Raw genomic sequence first — 21809 nt, 5'->3', positions numbered from 1 at the left:
GCATTGCTACGTATGGCATCGCCTTAATATTTCCTTCAAAAGCTAACAAAATGAATGACTAGAAATTATACAAAATAAAGATAGAAGGTTTAAATAGTATAAAGTGATATATTCCAACAGTTTGACACGAGGCACTTTGAATGGAATTGTAATGAAGGCGTATAAATTATTAACGGTTTTGTTCTGTAAATAGGAGTATTTTTTTCACGGAATGGTGACGATGACTAGTTGGAGTAGGGATGGGGTAGGGGAGGGAGGGAGAGGGGTGGGAGAACTAATAGTGAATCTTTTCAAAAACTCACATAGGAAAAGGTACCTGAATACATATTAATTTATCAGCAGAGCAAAACTGAGCCGCCGCGTCTTTGTTGGAACATGACGTACGGAGAAAATACTATTGTATAATACGTACGAGTATAAATTCTTCCCATCCGGTGACCTTCGAGTCTCAATAAAAATATTATTCCCCTTGTCGTTCACAAGCTTTGATATCTCCAGTCTGTTGAAAATTTACATAATATTGCGTTTAAAGTAGACCTTTCTGAAGATGTTGCATTGCAATGTTTTCCACTTCGTAATCTCAGCCAAATCAAATAAAGAAATACGCAGTTTTCAGAGAATTAACAGCATTATGAATCAGATGAACATAATAACCACCTTTCTAATAAACTTGCTCTTAGTAAGTCGATACCGTCGGTTGGAATTATTTTATTTTTTCCATTTCCCCCACATTATTGGTTGTTTATCAGTTGTGTAAAATTTTAAATATGTTTATTAGAAAAGCCCTAAGCAGCGAAACAAAGGAAAAGATCTGTACAAGAAAATAAAAAATAACATACGCAGTAGTAAATAATGTACCGCACGGCAGATTAAAGATATACAGATGAAATGGTTCAATTCAATTTATCCACATTATCATTCACAGTAAAATTGTGGTTCCTTAAAATCTTTTCGGTTAAAATCTTTACACATAAAAAGGTTCAATTTTTTTAATTCACACCATCCATATGGTGAAAATGTGCTCCCATTTTATAAATGAAAGAGTTATATTCATTTGGTCCACATCATCCACATGATGTGAATGTAATCCCGTCCTTATAAATGAAAAGGTTCAATTCATTTAATCCACATCACCCACATATGGTCCCATTTTTATAAATAAAAAGGTTATATTCATTTTGTCGACATCATCCACATAGTGTAACCCCGTCCTTATTAAAGAAAAGGTTCAATTAACTTTATCGACATCATTCACATACTGAGAATGTGGTCACATCTTTACACATAAAAAGGTTCAATTTTCTTAATCCACATAATCCACATGGTGTGAATGTGATCCCTTGAAAGGGTTCAATTCACTTTATCCACATCATCCACACAGTAAAGATGTGGTCCCATCTTTACAAATGAGAGGTTCAATTGACTTTATCCACATCATCCACAAAGCAAGAATGTGGTCCCATCCTTACTAATAATTAATCGATTTCATCTTTATCACAAATTTACACACTTTTTACGCATTGGTAAGACATAAAAAATATCTAGGTATGTATTTAAAAGAAGCTTCAGAATCAAAAAAACATGCTTACTATTTTGCTTTATGGCGGATTATTATTAACACCCGGTGCGGAGTAAAACATAGTAAAGAATGTTATTTAAAACAAAATACCAAAATTTTATTGCTTTAAGAAATTATAAAGCAATCCATATTTTAAAAACTTTAAAGGATTTAACGTTTATTGTTATTAATTACAGAAACAACATTAATAATATTCAGACAATAAAAAATAGAAAATCATACAGAAAAGAAAAAAAGTAAAATAAGCTTGCGACCAAAACATTCACACGATTATGCCACTGAACCCAGATTCCATGCTGTTATTTTAATAAACAACAGCTTTTTTGAACTCAACTAATATCGTTTTACTATATGAAAATGAAATACTTTGTATACTTTTTATACTTTAATCAATAATAATCGACATATTTCGTAATCAATATCTTCTTCGCCAGGATAGTGAAAATTAACAAGTTTAAAAAGAGGCAAGTGAGTATAGACAGATTAGTCATTATAAAAAAATATTTTAATGATAAGTGAATAATTAGTTATTATGATAACAGGTGAGTAATTAGTTATTATGATAAAAAGTGAGTAATTAATTATTATGATAAAAAGTGAATAATTATTTATTATGATAAAAAATACAATTATATAAAATAATTGGATTATCACGTTAAAGTTAATTATTACATTTATTATGTAAATAGAATTTTTTTATAAACTAACCCATTTATGTATAGTTTAAAAATATAAAATACAAATCAACATTAAATAATCAAGAAGTAACTAAGATGAATAAAAAAATAATTAAAATAATAAAAAAATAGAATTAAAATTATTACTATTATTTGGTATTAACGCGAAACTATTTGGTTATTAATGATATTTAATTAACTATTAAAACTTTTTCTAATTTCAAAATTATCTAAATGTATTCTCATGTAAATTTTTTAATTCTTTTTTTATCATATATTCAAGAATTATTGGTTTCCAAAATGTGGTTGGCAAATTTAGAATAATTACTATTTTTATTCGATAATCCACCAAATCTCGTAAGGTGCTGAAACAAAGTCCCTTCCTATAAATCATTTACGTGGTCGAGGCTCTCGACTAGCAAGCTGAAGGTCATGTGTTCAAATCCCGGCGTGCGCAAGTAAATTTTATTTGATAAATTTGTGTTATTTCACAAATTAATTATTTAAAATAACAACACAAGTTCCAGAGTAGAATAAATTCTCAGCATCGCCCTAGTGTAAGACCACCATTCGTTGAAATTGAAACGTTGCTTGAAACGGTTTCAATCCTGTTTTGTGACCAGATCTGAATAGCCAGGTACTTCCCCACCTTCATTTTCCCCATCACCTTCCTCTCTCCATTACATTCAGTGTTATAACATACTCCGATTGAGTATGCCATAGTCTCACTAGTAATTATTTTAACACCTGAGGTGTTCCATAACTTAAATATAAACATTTCTGAAGAACTAGAATTATTAAAAATGTCATTACCATTAAAAATTAATTCATGAACTAAATAGCATCTCTTAAATTTATTTTCGCATTGCAACCCATATTGATGATAGAAATATTAATTTTATAATTTTTATATTTGGTTATTTATAAATCTCAATTACTCTTTTGTGTTGATTTATACAAGTTTTCAATGTTCACAGAAATGTGTTAGTTGTTACTGTTTTATGATAATTTAATTAATTTAATATAATTTTATTTACTTTTTTTGTAATAATAAATTATTTATCAACTCTCATTTTATTTTTTTTTGTCTATTGGTTCTTATCTGTAAATCTATATTATTGTTAATTTTCATTATCCTGACGAATAAACCATTGGTTTCGAAACTTGTCGATACTTATTGATTAAAATACGTACAGAGTATTTAAAATGACACCACAAAGTAATTTTGCAACTATGGAAAAAAAAACACACTCTTTGCTTCATCTCATACAAATGCACTTCTATTATTCTTTCCCTTCACATGTCCAAACCGATTCACTTGGTCGTGCGACGTCGGGCGTCTCCAACTTATTCCACCATTCGCTTCACTTAATCTCCTAACATTTATTTCTCCACATACGTACAAATTACCTAAGCATCTCCGGTTTATCATCACTAACATTGTAGCGATTTATTTTGTGTGAATATTATTGAAATTGTTGTAGTAATGAACATCATTGAAACATTCGTCAAAAAAGGAATATACAATGAACATCATGAAAAAGGTAATCAGATAGAACAGACAGTGACCAAACTGATCGTGATAAAATAATAGATTAGTTTAGGTTAGGTTAGGTGCGGTTAGGTTAGGTTAAGTTAGGTTGCCAGAAAGTTTAAGTAAATACTGCCAGTATTTTAATTGAGTTGGGTGCATTTTTATATTCTGGGGTATTTGAGTTGAGTAAGATAATTCTGTTTTATGACTTATTTATGATAAAACATACTTTTCTTCAGTTTTCTGTTTTGTCATGGTAACCATAGCAAATATGTCAAAAATTGTTAGAAATAGTGCATAAGTATGAATAAAGGTTCGCCCTCACTCTCCAGAGCTGGTGGTGTAGGCCGAAGAGCGTCGGCGCGCTCCCCCGGGCCCCGCATCAGGGCTGAAGGGGGACGAAGCGCGCCGGCCGCGCCCCGCACCCCGCCGCGAGCGCCGCGTGCTCACGCGCCGCTGCATGATGGCGGACACGGAGGCCGAATAGTCTTCTTCCTCGGAGGCCTCGCCGTCTGCAACAAAAGTATTTTTGTATTACATAGTACCTATTGTGTTGTATTGTACTGTATTATGTTGTGTTTCCTCTTTCATGTAATCCGGGCTTCTTTAAGACCCGCATTAAGCAGCTACAGCCCCAACCTTAACTAACCTCACAATGCTGCCCAACTGGGTGGCGATGTAGTGGCCCTAAAGACATGGGCATTATTGTGAAGAGTAACATGAGAAATTTGTGAAATGTGTTATGTTGTATTTTGATGTGTTATGTTGTGTTGTGTTGTATTATGCTGTGTATTTTGTTGTCTTACATTATGTTATGTTGTTCTAATTGTTTTTTGTTGTATTATAATATATTTTGCTGTGTTGTTTTGTGTTGTATTACGTATTGTTGTATTTTTTTTTAAAATTATTGTTATTATTATTATTTTAGGTCTGCATGTATGCCCAAGTATATCTACGCACTGTCAATACTGGCATTGCCTCTTTGGTTTTTTTTTGTCATTTGACTTTTTCTTTGGTTAACTATATTTTTTGTTAATATTCATCAACTGGACGCGAGGTCTACTGTTCGCAAAACTACTAGTGGTTATATTCATCAACTTCATTGACTCATCCGGAGTTTAGGTTTCGAAAGTTCTTATGCAAATTGGAAAAATCAGTTTTCTTAAAGTCGGTGTAGTTCACACCTCTTAGGATTATCTGTTCAGAGACAATACCATTTTGCTGTCATTTTTGTTGTTTAGTAGATATAAATAATATTACCAAAAAATATTCATAGTCCTACTGATTTGCATTTACAAGGGTGCATTTTCTTCTTCAGGAAAAGATTTATTCAGAATTTTATTGAGTACTTAACGCAAACTTTACGCAATATTTACTTTAACAACTTACAGAGAAAAATACGGTGGATGCAAATTAAATGCAGCTTTTAATCTCCCGGAACTAACTAATTCGTTGGATAGGTAGTAGGAGCATGGTTTTGTAGGTAGGTAGCTACTTGAATATAACCTGCTAGTTACCTACTGGCAACGATTACTTAAGAAGAAATAAAAAAATTGGAATATCGACAAAAGATAGCCACGATAAAACATAACCATTTGTCAAATACCCTTGAATATTAATAATACCTCCAACTTCTGACGTTTCCCATACACTCTAATGGCAACCTGCTACACTAGCGCCTCCAAACGGCATGAGTTGTTTGCATTGGTTTTCTCTCATATATTTTAATGTATTTAATGTGAACATTTTCTGTTTTTTACGTTTACAAATTAGAGAAGTAAGAAAATTAAAAAAAAAATAGATATCCCACATACAACCTTACTGTTTTTTAGCCGATACATAAAAAAATATAAAAGCGGTTATTAAGTCTTTCTTTGGTGGTTTAGAAAGGTAATAACATACTTATATGATTGTGTGAAATTTTACAAAAAGATATCAATATATGTATTTAATGTAATGTATTAATATTATTATTAAAATATTTAAAATATTGGATAATTCAAAACATTAACAAAATTATGTTTATCCTCCTTCATACAATCCGGTCCTCTTCAAGACACGCATTAATAAATCTTTTTCTACAACCCCTACTTTAACCCACCTCAAGAGGCAGCCCAGCCGGGTGGTGGCATTGCTCCCCTGTTTTTACACTATACGGACAGGGGCGCTCTTGTGAGGTTTAACACAAAAAATACAAAAATGTGTTTTGAACAACAACATTGAAGGTGATTATAACATCAACTTGAAGACAGAATGCTATATGGAATTAGCTCAGCTTTGCTGAACCTTGAATTTTTGAAGTGAAACTTCTTTAGGCGCGTAATGAATTTTCGGGGACGGAGTAAAACCGAGTCAGGATCGACACGAAAATGCGGGTACCCCCACCACCGCTCACCGTTCACTGTCCCTCTCTCACCATATGCGCTTGTTGAGGTGGGGGAGCCGCTCACGAACGTTCTCTCCCGACACGGGACAACAATCGATGCAGTTTTTGCACGATTCATTAAGGATTTAAGTGCTCATGTATATATCTCGCACTTTAGTTACCATAACCCAATTATCACGACATTAGGAAATGATATTCATGAAATTGACAATGAAAATGGCACATGATTGGTAAATTGTCATTGTAATTTCTTTGTAATTTTTAATTGTAATATTGTTATTTATGTAATATTGTATACTTGTGAATAAATTGAAAATTTTTGGAACTATACATTAATCGAACGTCATTCATCTATAAGAAAATATTAGAAAAAGCAAATCCATGCTTCGTCGTTGAATTATTTAACCTCTAATTTTCAAACTAACCTAAGAGAGAAAATAGAGATGATGAAATGAAAATAGAGAGAGAGGAATACTAGAAGTTTCACTTCTGTCTTGCGTAGGCTTGACACACCCACTTTTTTATGATAATATTATCATGGCTTTATCTACGTTTTACGTAATCAAGAAAATTTTATTTGCTAGAATTTAACGATATCATTTCACCATCTATATATAACCTGTCAACGTTTTTTGGCATCTTGAAAAACGTCTTGTATTTTTTTTCTGTTTGTTCACTGAACTGTAAACTGAACCACGGAACCCACTTTTTTAAAGCATTTTAATGTATTTTTTTAATCATAATTGATCAAAATACAAATTAGAGAGCTCAAAACACTGCCATCAAATACAAAATAAATTCAATTGCGCCGTTGAAAGGAATGTCAAAGTCAATATCCTACACTAACTTCCTCTAGCGGCTAGATTTGTTGAAATTGCCACTATTTCACTTAAGTTGAACGAATTAATAATACGTATTATACGGTATTTGCCATTATTCATCTCTCCTGCTTGTTAAGTTCACATCGTTTCATTCAGTTCTTTTCATTCGGTTCTTTTTATTATCATCTTTCCAACAATTTAATAAGTTATATTTTTATTTTTATTTTTTATAGTGAATACCTCACAAGAGTGCCAACTGCTCCCGTCTGGAGCCAGTGAGACTATGGCATCCCCAATTGGGGGATGTTGTGAGGCTGAAGGTAAGTGGGGAAAGGAAAGAGGAAGGTGGGGAAGTACCTGGCTATTCAGATCTAGTCACTAAACACGGCTAAAGCCATTTGGAGCAACGTTTCAATTCTGAATGGTGGTCTTACACCAGGGCGATACTGGTAGTATCTTCCACTCTGGAACGTGCCACAAATATACTATATATTATTTTAATTAATTTAATTAATTAATTGTGAAATAACACAAATTAATCAAATAAAATTTATTTGCGCACGCCGGGTTCGAACCCGCGACCTTCGGAATGGCAGTCCAATGCGTTACCACTGGACTATGCCGGCCGTCCAGGATGAGATGATTGTCTTCAATAATTAAATATTACAATTTGATGTTTTACTCATTAAGTTATTCCAAAAAAATAAATATTCTTCCTAGACTTGCAGAAAAGTCAATAGATTACGCACATTAAAAAAAAAAAAGATATGTTTATCTAAAGACACTGTCTAGATTGCATTTAGTTCGAGATGAATCTTGCGATCATACATAAATTGCCAAGAAAAATGTGCGGTGAGAAAAATAAAGACAATGCTGGTAGTACTTATTCGGGTCCCATTAGCTCAGTTGGTAGAGCGGTGCCCAGGCAAAGTAAGTGTCCTGCGTTCGAGTTCTAGATGTGATGTTTCAGATTTTCGTTTGGGAATCGCCAATATTGTCTTCAATAATTAAATATTACAATTTGAGGTTTTAATCATTAAGTTTTTCCAAAAAAAAATATATAAACATTATTCATACTATAATAAACCACTACTATTAACATTTTCATACTATAATAAACCACTACTATAAACATTGCGCATACTATAATAAACCACTACTATTAACATTGTGCATACTATAATAAACCACTACTATTAACATTGCGCATACTATAATAAAACACTACTATAAACATTGCGCATACTATAATAAACCACTACTATTAACATTGTGCATACTATAATAAACCACTACTATTAACATTGCGCATACTTTAATAAATCACTTTTATTGACATTGTGCATACTATAATAAAACACTACTATTAACATTGTGCAAACTATAATAAAACACTACTATTAACATTGCGCATAATATACTAAAACACTAATATTAACATTGCGCATACTATAATAAACCACTGCTATGAATATTGTGCACACTATAATAAACTGCTACTGTTAAACTTCGGTGAGTCGTTTCATTTTAATACACATATCTATGATCTTAATAATGAACTCAATTCACAACAATCTATATGAATGTATGAATCGCCCAAGATTAACCTCAGTGTAAATATAAATAAACATATTTCTACAGTTTAAAAAAACACAATCCAGCAATCTGAATTTTTTCTTTGAGTTTCTTGGAGTAAGCACTTTCAAGCCGCCTGGTACCAGGACTTCGTTATTAAGTACATACAATATTAGAATTTGATTGCCACCTCCATATTGAATACTAATTCTACTAATGTTATGTGTAAAGACGACGAATACTTACATTTAATATGTACGTATTTTGACCGGTATTTTAATGGAGTCTGCTTTGTGTATGGTTGATATGAACGGTTCTTTTTAAAGATTCGTTCTTACAATAAACGGTACACACATGGGACAAGCAACCATAACGCGTTTTCCTTCCTCCTTTAATAATTTTTTTATCATTTTATAGTTTTCTATTAAAAATCTTTTTTCAGCCCCTTCCGTAATCTGTCTCACAATCTCACAAAACAGGAGGGCGATGTAGTTGCCGTAGTCATAAATGTTATGGAATTAATCGTTAGATGACAAACGTGACCATGCTGCGTGGCAGGCCGGATCGGGATAGGCCGTGAAAGAGACCTCTGATGTCTCCAGCCGAACTCTCTCAACCCATGGCTTTACCGCAATGGGAGGGATAGAAATAGGGACACCTTTTGCCTTTTCCCAGAATTTATTTTTCTTCCTTTCCTTAAAAGAACTCCCCTCAAAGCAGAGTAGAGAAAAAAAATTGATAGAAAAGGTAAGATGAAGACAGTAGGTGCCACAAAAGCTGGAACTAGTTATCTTCCGTTTATTGGACGATTTCTCGAGAGAACGTCTTAACCTACCCGTAATGACTTCGCTTGCCATGAAATAATTCAATTTTCCTATTGAAAAATCAACTTTTGTAATCGAACATCTTACGTAAATCAGTTCTACTGATGCCCAGTTTTATAGTGAAAGTTAACACAGTATTAGTTAACAGTCAGAATATTATATTGTGTGTGTGATGATAATCTCACAATGATATGGCGGAATCGTTAACACACCTTCCTGACCAATGAAAGATTCAATTTATTCTTAGTAGCTCTCTAGTCATTTTTATTTTCTGGATGCTCGTATAATTACTATCGTTTGAATGTTATTAAAATCTATAATTGAAAAATAAGTTAATATTTTCAAATCTAAAGGAAACATGAAACAGAACAGACAAATAAAAACATAACGGTCACAGCTAGGAATTGAACCCATGATCACTTGTCTCACAATGTCTTATATATTTCATTGATGGTTATAACCTTCAAAATAAGTTGAAAAGAAAAGGTAATTCTTAATTATTGAAATTATTTATCATATCAGAGACGAACGGGGTACAAAACGGAAGTTTATTTTGATTACCCGTCTGACAGTGTTTTCCCCCTGAGAAGTAACTACGCAAAGTTCAGTGAGCCATTGCCAGAGTCCGGGGTGTTTGTGCTCGGTTTTGTGTTTGTATTTGTTTTGTGTTGGTGTAGGTGGTCAATTAACACCAGGGTGAGAAGTTCAAGGGCGAGCTCAGTCTAGTTTCAATGAGATTGCAACAAAAATTGGCTATCATTTATTAATTAAATAAAAAGTCTGTTTTTTCTATTAAAAATTAATCAAACATTGTTTAAAAGAGTCAGTTTACATTTCCGACTGATATTTACTCAATAAAAATGTCTGAAGGTAATTTCAGATGGACAGGTACTTTGTGAATTCAATAACTTGAAGGCAGAATGGAAAGGCGTGATAAAACACGGTATTTCTTCCATTTGAAAAGATCTGAATTTCTCTAGAAATCCCGTGTATGCTGTACTTCATGCGTGAAAAGAATATTTCCATATGAAAAATTGAGTGGAATTCGTACCTATTTTATTTGTAAAACTCTTTAAATCAATACATACAATTTTTTATTATCATTATAATTTAATAACAAATAAAAAATATTTAGTAAATGCTAGGAATTTATGAAATCTTTGATTACTTTTTAGTGAATAATCATTTAACTTAGTTTTAACTGACACGTATCGTAAGCAATGCTTACTTTTCAAGGTTTACTTAAAGTTTAGCTTTTACTTCAGGTTTTAAGTAAACCCTGAAGTCGTAAGCATTGCTTAAGAAATATTTTGGTTATAAAGTGCTTAAAACTAAGTGTTGATTATTTTTAGTTAAAATGTTGCCACGAAATAAGTTTGCTATTTTTGATGGTGACCGGATAACTCATCAAAATGACAATTATCATGGAACAGGAGTTATCATGGAACCCTCTAATGATGTAAAATATTTTTTTCAACTAATCACAAAATAATGATAATCTTGGCATACATGAAACCATGCGCCACAAACAGAAAACTTTCTGTAAACTTAAACTGTAATTCACCTACAATACTGAAAACCATTAATAAAATCCTAAAAATAGTAAAAATGAATAATAAATATTTAGGGCGGGTTGTTTCGGAGAATTTGAACAATTCATCAAATTTCAACGTTCATTTCCAAGTTCTGTGAAAGTTTTTTTGAAGTTCTGTTTTTAGTTCAGTTCTGTCAAGCAATCAGCCTATAATGATATAATAACAGAACTTGAATAGGACTTTCACAGAACCTGAAAATGAGCGTTGAAATTTGATGAATTGTTCAATTTGACAAATTCTCCGAAACAACCCGCCCTTAGCGTCGCTTTCGTAACAATCGGCTTAACATTAAAGATTATTTTATTTTTTTATTATGTAAACGAGATAACAGTGGAGTTACAGTTGTCTTACAAATTCCCCAAACAAAACGAATGTGCTTTCGAAATATCGAGTTCTTTCAATATTTTTCGATTATTACTGAAGGGTTAAAAAGTTGAAAATGAAAAGTATTATTTACCTTAATTAAAACCGCAGCGGCATTTGCAAAGCGATCTTACCAATATTTCATTTCACTACTATCCGAAAAAACGTAACATGCCCACTAGGTAAGGTTAGTTTAAGTATTTCATTATCTTCTTTATATTATTTTTTTCTTAAAAAAAACACATTTTGTATTTCAGTAGAAATAATATTGCCTATATCAAAATACTGAACAGATATTGGTATCACCAGATCTGAATACTTTTCAGAGGTGCGTCTTCGTCAACATTAATTATTGTGTTTATTAAACAGTGACGCCATTAGCAACATCACCGTCATTATTGTGAGCTTTAAATTTATTATTTAAACTTTATTAAGGTCAAAAAGAGGGGTGTTGAATTACCCACAATCAGTTCTCCGTCTTACGCATGATGGGCTGGCAAGAATAATAGACTTCCGCAACCGATGAAGCTATTTAAATATCTGGTGTGTTATAAAAAATCTATAATAATTAATTAACTTATACTGCTGTTCCAACAGCGTGAAACATTGCTTCAATTGATATTAACCGTGTTTGGTGACTAGAAATGAATAAAAATGATCTTTCCTATCCTTATCTACCCCATCTTTTTTCCCTGTACACTGTTTTCAGCCTCACAACTTACTCAATTTATGAAAAATGGGTAACCGGACAAATCAAAACACTTTTTAAATGTGATGAAAAAAAATTGGTATCTAGGTTATGTTAGGTTAGGTTAGGTATTTAGGCTAGTTTGTTTTTCTTTATTTTTACTGGTTTTATATCATTTTATAAAAGTGTTCTAACTTCTGATGGAACCGAAAAATGAGTATCTACCTACTACTAATTTAAAGAGAATGTTTCTTCAAATGGATGTAAAAATTAAAATGTAGATACAAAAGCACACAATTATAAGAATGAAAATTTATAATATCTACATATAAATAATTGCTATCTCTTTATATCAATTATGCATCACACGTTTTTTATTAATAAATTTGTAATCAAATTACATGAAAATTTTTTTTAGATTCAGCCATAGATTATCGAAAGAGGCCTCTTCACTAACCGTAATTAATTGAAACAATTATTATTTTTTTTAAATTTTCAAATAATACAATTTTACTGTAAGACTTTTCGTGAGAAATAAATAAAATAAAAAGTTTTCTTCTCCATAAGAAGATATTTATTATATTTTTTATTTTATTGTGATATGAATAATAATAAGAATATAACCACATGCAACTGTTGCCTTTCGTCATTAATTAATTAATAATAATCGTAAAAATAATAATTAGTTTAAACGTTATTTGGTATTAATTCATTTTAGCTTATAAACCTCATTGCAATTTTTAATCATTGGCGAAGATAATATTTATAACTCTCGATGATAATATGAAACAGATATACACAGAAAATATATTAAGGTCGCAACTGGAACTCGAATACAGATCTTCTAGTCTTATTGGGACTAGAACTCTCTTCGTGGGAATTTACCAGAAGATATTTATTTGAGTGCAGCTAATATTATTACTTCAGCATGTCTTGCAGTCCGGTTGCCGTATCGCGTTTCATTTTCTTCTTGGGTGTTTGATTTTAAGAGTGCGGTAAACAGGTTTTAAATTCGTTAGCCATGTTAGTGTCACCAGATATTCTGTTGACTACAAGCGGTGATTATGGTTTTATTTAAAAATAAATGTACATTTAATATCTCCGTGACATGACGTATTATGAAATAGTTGCGTTCTCCTAGACCAATATGTGCTTATTTCTTTAAATTTCGTTTTTAAGCATGTATTACTGCTTTACGGTTAAATGTAAAAATGTAGTAAATGGCCTAGACCAGCAATCCTCAAACTTTTCCGTTGCTTGAATATTTTGTTCACATTTTTTGGATTTCTGTACTGGCCTATGTTATAAATATAACATAGTTAAATGTCAACTCAACTATCAAATTTTGATAGTTTAAATAATTTCAAACCTTTGAAATAAAAATTGTACAGAAACCAAACTTAAACCACAAAAAAATTAATAGCCTCGTCCAGACTTCAAGAAGTGTGTGACGCATACAAACAAGAGTGTTAAGCAGTATTCGAACGTTGTGAAAATGTTGGAATATTGACAACTTAATTATTTCCTAGCTGGTTAGGAATGTGCGTTGTGTGGACTCTCTGGATGATACTAATAAAAATTTCTTCTCGATATCTTGAATTCGAAGTTCCGTAAAATCTCTATACGAAAACCCTTTTATAATGGTTATTTTAGCTACCCGATATTTTTCACGGTGATCTACACCATTTCATGTACTTAATAATAAATATCACTCGTAAGAACTCCTTTAAATAGATTACTTTTAAAATGTCTATATTATAAATGCTAATTAGAAAAAGAAAATGAATAGGTTAATCTGTATGAACTCCCGACTCTTTCCGTATGTTATTGATCTTTACGTTATTTTATTATTTTTTTCATTTACATTTCATATCATTCTTATATTTGGTTGCATGTAATTATCACATTCTATACATTATTTTGTGATGCATTATTATTAAATAGATTGATTTAAAGATATATACGCACATTTTAATAATAATGTTAATTAGTGTTGCTTGGGAACTATATTAATACATAATTTAATTCAATTATTTTCATTTTATCCTTAACATTTTCCATATTTTTTTGAAAAAAAACAAAATTATAACATGGCTTACTTCAATGATTGATGCATCCATGTAAATATTAAATACGTCATAATATAGAACGGTTTGTTTGAAAAAAATACCAATGAATGGGGCAAACATGGTCCGTGGTGGTAGATTTTCTCTGTATCGCACTGACGAAAAACTATCATTCAGAATCGAAACGTGCGTTATTTGAAATTTTTCATAACTTCTCTCTGCACACTATTTCGCTTCCCCACTCTTCTTAACATACAATGTAATGAATGCAATAGTCCCAATGGCTCCGGACAATTGGAACTCTTTGCAGAATTCATCTAAAAAAATCATATAAATTATATTATTATTTTAGAGTTATTACCTGGGAATCGAACTTCCATCTTGGTAGCGGGCGGGGTGCCGGGAGTGAAGGGGTTCAGCCTCAAGGGAGCGACTTCACCGTCCGCCCAAGTCACGGACAGGCGGTCAATGGAAGGCTGCGGCGAGGAGGGGCCGAAGCCTTCATTCAAATCCTATTCGTGGACATAATGTTTATAAAATATCTCTCCAATTGTGATAAAAAAAAAGTTTTGGTTGAGAGAGAAAATACTTAAAAGTCTACGACTTTTAACGCTCCATCTAACATTGAAATGTTTCATAAAAATCAAAATATTGTTGTTTTTCTAATCAATTTTTATACAATCTCTTTTAACCATAACCTAATCAATATTATAAACAGAACAAAAAATAACAAAATATTGTAGATAATCAACAAAATTAGCAAATAATGTAGAATACACCCACAGTCTTAAAAAAATAATGGATTAAGAAATTTGTTAATAGAATTTGCCATAATGTGTAAAGTTAGTGATCAAGAAATAAGATTTGTTATTTAAAATATTCACCAAAGGCCTCAAGAATCTTCAATAACGCAAGAAAAAATTGAATTTATATAAAAAAATTAAAAATATTGGTCTAAACAAATATTTATCTGTATTTAGTCATAAATTTTAAATTTTATCAAATTGTGGACGAAAACTTAAAAAAAAACTGGAACCTTAAAAATAATTAACTTCTCTAATCCACATACGGAGATGAAAATTATTCCACGTCATTAAACATTGTTGAAGTAATAGTTTACACAAAACATGGTAGGTATTAAACTTCATGGTGTAGACACTGAATTCTTTGGAAAATGAAGGGAATATTGACGTTCTATTCAACGTTGTACCAGCCAGGGAGATCGTTTGAGAAGGATTGTGCAAGTTTGAGCTCTGAGTTGTTCCTTGCGTATCCTCTTTAGCTAAATCGCTTCCAAAATTTTCCCTAGAAACCATAGAACTAATCTTTCGTTTCAGGATGTTCAAGTTGTTTAAAGTTACAAAAAATTTTGAAAATGGAACATGACAGCATAATCGAAAATACAATTTCAAATTCTACAGCAGTCTTTAATAAAATGAAACAGCAAGATTAAATTTAGCAAACTGTGAAATCAGTCCGCATTTAACTGCACCGAATTTTTAGATAATCACGACTGTGGTTAGCGCGCCATTTTTTCGAAAACTTAGAAACATCAATCCAATGTCAATAATAAAAAAAAATTCCATGTTGGTTGATTAAAATTTTTCAAAAAATAATATAATATTTCGATAAAATATGATTCCATTAAACTCTAATGAAGCCGGAAGTAACTATACACCTATAAAATATCTTATTCAAACGAGTTGTATTATATTATAAGACAACGGGATTATTTAAAATAAAGTGAAAAAAATATATAAATATGCATGTATATTTTTATTGTTTGAATCTTTAACTCAGTTACATCTTTAAGATAATCAACAATGGAGAAAGAATAAATATAAAATAAAGTTCAGCCCTTGAATTTATTTATTTTAAATAAAAACAATTAAATATACTCGTTTAAGAATGTTCTTGAAAAGATTCGTCATAATCCAAAAACAAGGTGGTGCAATTCAATAATATTACACTGAGTTAATCATTGAGCTGAAGTTTGGCCTTAGAAGCATTGAATGGTAAACCTTATGAAGATGGCTTTACAACTCCGTTAGAAAGACAACGCTAAATGAACACGCGGTGTAATTAGAATTAACATACGCGCGTGCAAAGGAGGGCACTCTGGGAAATTAATATGGGATTGCTGCACCAAAGGACTTAACAATATACTCTGTCCAAAACATCGCATTGAACTGAGTCTGCAGAGAATACCCGACCGGAATATATGGTTATAATCTAATCAGAAGCTCAGCAATGATTCATTAATATTTAAAACAAATCCTTTGTAATTTGATTATTATTTTTAAAAGATTTCAAAAAATGCCATTCATTGATTAAATGTAAATGGCAAAATGCAGATACAACATTAATGCCATTTTATCGAAAATATGCACGGAACAAATTAAAAGTTATTTGCAAAGGGAGCAACTATATTCAAAGTACATGAACAGATTCAAATTGGTTGAAAAACGCACATACAAATTGGTTGCAATTTCAAATAATTAATGCAGTCCGAAAAGTAATCTCAGAAAGTTCATGCGCGTTATGGAACGATTATATAAGTACACTAGAAGCTAAAAACTTGAACAATACCATACTAAAAGGTAAAAAATAATATATTTAAAACAGTTATAATATAAATTATGAGTTTTTCTATTTTCTTTTCATTTCGAGATCAGATTATTGAGCAATAAGTAACTAATTATTCCCTCTGAAATTAAACTAAGTAAATAATGAATGCATATAATATTTTTTTATTTATATAGGTTATGTGTACAAATTCTAGATCAATAAGTGAAATCGTAAATTTCTATTTTCTGGAAAAAAGTTATGCTAAATTAACAAAAAAACACATTTTTTTAAGAATTTCAGATAAATTAATTAATCTTTACCTATGTTCGCTCAAAGATCACCACGAAACTCGATATTTTTACCTACAAATTTGATAAATCACAAATTTCCAAATCAAAATCACGTCGCACAATTGGGCAGAGATTTTCCTAAACCACGAACGTCGCGTTAAACTTTGGCCACTTTGCGGCGACACCTAACACCAACAGCCAACACCTGTAGCCCAGTGTCGAGTCAATGTCGAGCCGCCAGTCCACTGATATCGAATGTGGAGCGCGCAAGTTGGCGATAACCTAACACTTGAATAATCGCTTCTTTCCGTGCCCGAGGAATATTTGTCTTATTGATCAGAATGCCCACGCCATGCGCTATCCGCTATCTTCACCGCTCTCTCTACCTTTGTTCTAAGACACTCACCGAATTAACAGAGGCGTGGCGTACAAGCTTTCTCCCTTTTCTACTTCTGTTTTTAGAATTATGATGAATTCCTGATATGTATAAAATATAGTATAATTATGATTTATTAATCACTTTGGGTGTGCAATTCTTTGGAGGGTTTCAGGTATGTTTATTTTGTTCGATAGATTCTCCACATTCGTTACTGACTTACGTACATAGCATATTAATATACATAGCTTCAGAGCTGAAGACTCTTTCAATATCTCTTCGATGAGACATCACTCCAATTCCATCTCTCTGATTTCCAATCAGAAACTATAGATTGCTTGACTTTGTTCCAATAGCATATAATCCGTAAATGAAAAAAATAGGATCAGTCCGAGAAATTACATGTAACACGATCATAAATTTAAGTCGAAACAGATCAAGAATTGGCACAACAGAGTTGTATAAATAACATTCCATGTGCTGGACGTAAGGAGTCAGTTTCAAGAAAGAGTTGGGATTCCATTATCTCTGTCTACTATAATTAGGGGAGTTTGGTTTATGATAGTTAAAGCAAAAATCTTTTATCTGGTGATTACTTGAATACAAAACGAGTTTTACACAATGTTTAAATGTTAATGACAAGATTTTACCGGAATATATAAAAAAAGCTCGCAACATGAAAATCTAAATTTCGGAAAAACTATAAAATTATATGAAAAAGGCCATACCCTCAGAACGATACTGAATTCGAAGGTATTCATTTAAACGGTCAGTAAGTGTCTCTCCACCCCTGCAGTCTGCAGCCGCACGTAGCACGTCCAAGTAGGTTTGTCTCCCGCTAATAGGCACGCCAGCGCCTCAACTAACCCATCTGCCAATAAAGGGGAATGATGAAACGGATCGGAGTAGCCGATATTAATTATAAGATTATTGGGTTCAGCATAGATGGCTAAAAGGATTGGATGCCATCAGTAGCCATGTTGATATTGGTTACTAACCAACTCGATTATGTCAGAAAAGAACGGGTACATTTTTCGATTCAATCGAATGAGGATTATTGGGCATTGTTACGTCCCTTCACACCTTTAAAAAATTCAAGTGATTGAATCCTCAGATTGTACATTCTGTGGTCTAGTGGGAACATTAGATCACTTATTTGTTGTTGTCCCTCTCTAAACAAATATCCGCTCTGCTATCAAGTTTTATCTAAAATTGCCTCCCCCCATTCACTCACTCACTCATCTCACCTCCCAAGTCTGAATTCGACTCCAATCTTCCATTCACCTTTGAAATTTACCAATTTAAACAAAATTAATATTTAAATTCACCTTCCCTCTCCCCATAATTTGAAATGATGGTCTCGAACGACCTAGAAGAGTGAGAGCCCGAAACATATCAATAACAGCCCTTACGTAGATGGCGATAAGGTTTAAATTCCCGCTTAACACCATCCACCCGTTTTGATTTATGCAAGAAAAAAACATGGCCAATAAGTGCCTTTTATTTTGTGGATGCTTAGGCATAAATATTAAAAAAAAATCCTTTATGGTTTTTAGGAAAATAATGAAAGAATTCAAATCCAAAATATGAATTTGAATTTCCGACTTATTTGACTTCTCACCGATTCACAAATTCTTTGAAGCATAAATTTCAATTCAGTGGAGCTTTGGAAATACTTTTGTTACATGTTTGACTGAGCGTTTGCGAATTCCTATGATAACTCGATCGCTTTGCATTTCGTCAGTATGTAATTTTTTTGTGTTTTTCGTGTCAGGTTAATACTTTCAAAATGGTAGCCGTGTTGGAAGTACCTTTTTACTCCTCCAGAGTTCGCGAAAGCGTTACACTCTGTCAAATTGGAATAATCAACATTACGGGAGGTCTGCTGGTCTTAGTTTAATATTTTTAATGCCTGCTTTAATTAAATACTGTTTTAATTTATCATCATGTAAATTCTTTTTATTATACTCGTCGAGTTCAGTTAGCTAAACGAAAAATATGATGACTAATATTTTGGTTCCACAATCTAACTTAGTTTAAATCTTGTGCACTATTGCAACATATTATTCACTTTGCAATTTGTTACCACCCGTGCTTTCATAATAATTACAATATTTGTAGAATATATGACAAATTTTAATGTTTGTATGAATATTTGATTGAAAAAAACTTCGAGGAACGAACAAAGGTTGGAATAGCCGCACTTTAAAGGGCCATTCCACACAGATAAAGTATAAATGAATTCTATGGCTTGTGACAGGCGATGCGAAAACACAATGCATAACGTTAATTCACAATCAACTTACCGGGAGGAGATGGTGAAATCTGCATAGTGAGCATCATCTGTCAGCACTGGAACGTTTAGCGTGGTTTGTTAGCACTCGTTATTTAAAATTAAATTGCGATAAAATACGTAAGGTTATTATTTCGATAAAGAACCGGCGATGGTGTTTTGACAGGGTGAACGGTTTTTGTGCGACTGCTCGGCCCACGGCCTCCGTGGTTCCAGCTGACGTGTGCGAAATTTAAACTATACAGTTTAAATTCTGACGGTACGATTGGTTAGTACACGGCCTGTCAAAAGCAATCGGCGTTACGGAACAGATATACTTATTATATCTTCACGACACTCGTCATACAGGGAGGAATCCGGTAGTTCCACCTACTAGTAAGACATCCTTTGTTGAAAGACAATACACTTACTTGGGGCCAAAAATGTTTAACTTTATAGGTACCTGAAATCGAAAAGTGCACGCATTCTGCAAAAAATGGTTGAGACTTGGTTAAGCTTCTAGACTTAGGGAGAGGTCGAGAGCGAACATATGCTAACTTACAGATAAATAACAAATGTTAAGTACAATCATATAAATATTTGATATGTTTGGCCTCCAAACCCAAAAGTCCCACCACACTTCACAAAACCAAATAATTTGAACTATAAACATGTCTTAAATTTGTTGAAATAATAATTCTTACACATATATTATTGCACATCAACAGTGAAAAAAATTAGGATACTTACTTAACTTATCTCTTATATTGTAACTATGAAAGTAATTTTCCATAATGTTATGTAAAAAGTAATTTCTCCAATATCATGAATTTATTGTAATGTCACATACATTACCTACTTACTTAACACGAACTAAACAAGTAATAAGTCAAGGAGAATATTTGTGTTATTGTAAAAGTTGTATTTTTTTTACTTAAATAATCCTTTATTTATGATATTAGTGATAGATAAATCATAAACTACGCATCCTGAAAACATTTTTTTTAATGGATTGTAAAAGTTTTCTTACGTACGTACCGACGCTTATTTTATAAATATATACTTCAGTACTCCGGAAATGTTCTAAAACGTTTTATAGTGTTTATTTAGAGATTTTAATGAGTTTTTTAAATATTCATACATACTCATAATTCAAACTTTAAAAACTTGCAGGCATATTTTTTTAAAAAGAAAGACAAACATTCCTGGGTTACAAATAACCTGACAATATTTGGAAATCTCCTACTACCACCACAGTAAGCTGAAAATGTTGTTTGTGTTGTGATGGAGGACTTAGCCAGCCGAGGAATTGAACACACTACGCCCTTGTGGGACCCAAGCGCGATGTCAACTCGGCCACCAACCGGTGTTATGTTTAGATAAAAGTGATATTAGTAACGGTGAATAAAATGTCTTAGTTTTAAATTAAAATAGTTAAAGACCAGCGGAATCCCTGGCACGTCGACTATGTCGGTAGTCGAAGGGTGCGCCGGGCTTAGAGACAAATTACTCTGCCCGGATAGTAGACAAATGTAGAGAATGACAATCATACATATTGTAGTAGCGAGTGGAGTAGTTGATTACATTTATTTATCAGTGGCGAACTGGAATACATTTTTATTATTACCTATACAAATTTTTTTAGCACTAATATAAAATATTTACTTTACAAAATATTAAGAAAAAAAATATGGTACTTTATTATAATTTTTTTTTAATTTTTTTTTTTTTTAAATTTATTTTATTTTTATATTTATACAGAGTGGAAGATACTCTTAGTATCGCCTTGGTGTAAGACCACCATTCAGAATTGAAACATTGCTTGTAATGGATTAGGTCGTGTTTGGTGACCAGATCTGAATAGTTACTTCCCCAACATCCTCTCCCCCATCTCCTTCTCAATTGGGATGCCATAGTATCTTTGGCTTTAGACGGTTAGGAGAAGTTGGGACTCTGTGGTTTCACATAAAATAATGAAAACATTATGGTTGATTGTTGATAAAAATTTTCGGTATTTCGTTTACAATAGCATTTTATATTCTTAAGAATAAGTAGTACCTACCCATAATGTTATTTGATAAAGCAATCTTATCAAAATATGAAATATCTTCGTTTAGTAATATAAAAAAAATAATATTTTTCTGATGCAATAGCTTAAGAGCGGGTTGTTTCAAATATAATGTTTACAGATAAAG

General features: G+C 32.1%; 1 protein-coding gene across 1 annotated transcript in view; it reads right to left on the bottom strand.

Annotated features, from left to right (window-relative positions):
- Positions 1-21809, bottom strand: part of LOC149412327 (transmembrane channel-like protein) — a 62425-nt gene that overhangs the window by 27838 nt on the left and 12778 nt on the right. The window contains exons 3-4 of the mRNA XM_089645704.1: positions 14509-14620; positions 4116-4302 (exon numbers count right to left, since the gene is read on the bottom strand). Coding sequence (XP_089501830.1) covers positions 4116-4302; positions 14509-14620 — 299 coding nt within the window. The remainder of the gene's footprint in view (positions 1-4115; positions 4303-14508; positions 14621-21809) is intronic.

This window comes from Hesperophylax consimilis, chromosome 23 (assembly GCF_061612785.1).
Source record: "Hesperophylax consimilis isolate HC1 chromosome 23, BYU_Hcon_1.0, whole genome shotgun sequence".
NCBI classification, from domain to species: domain Eukaryota; kingdom Metazoa; phylum Arthropoda; class Insecta; order Trichoptera; family Limnephilidae; genus Hesperophylax; species Hesperophylax consimilis.
Note: the sequence above shows the minus strand (reverse complement) of the source record. Positions and strands in the feature narration are given on the sequence as shown.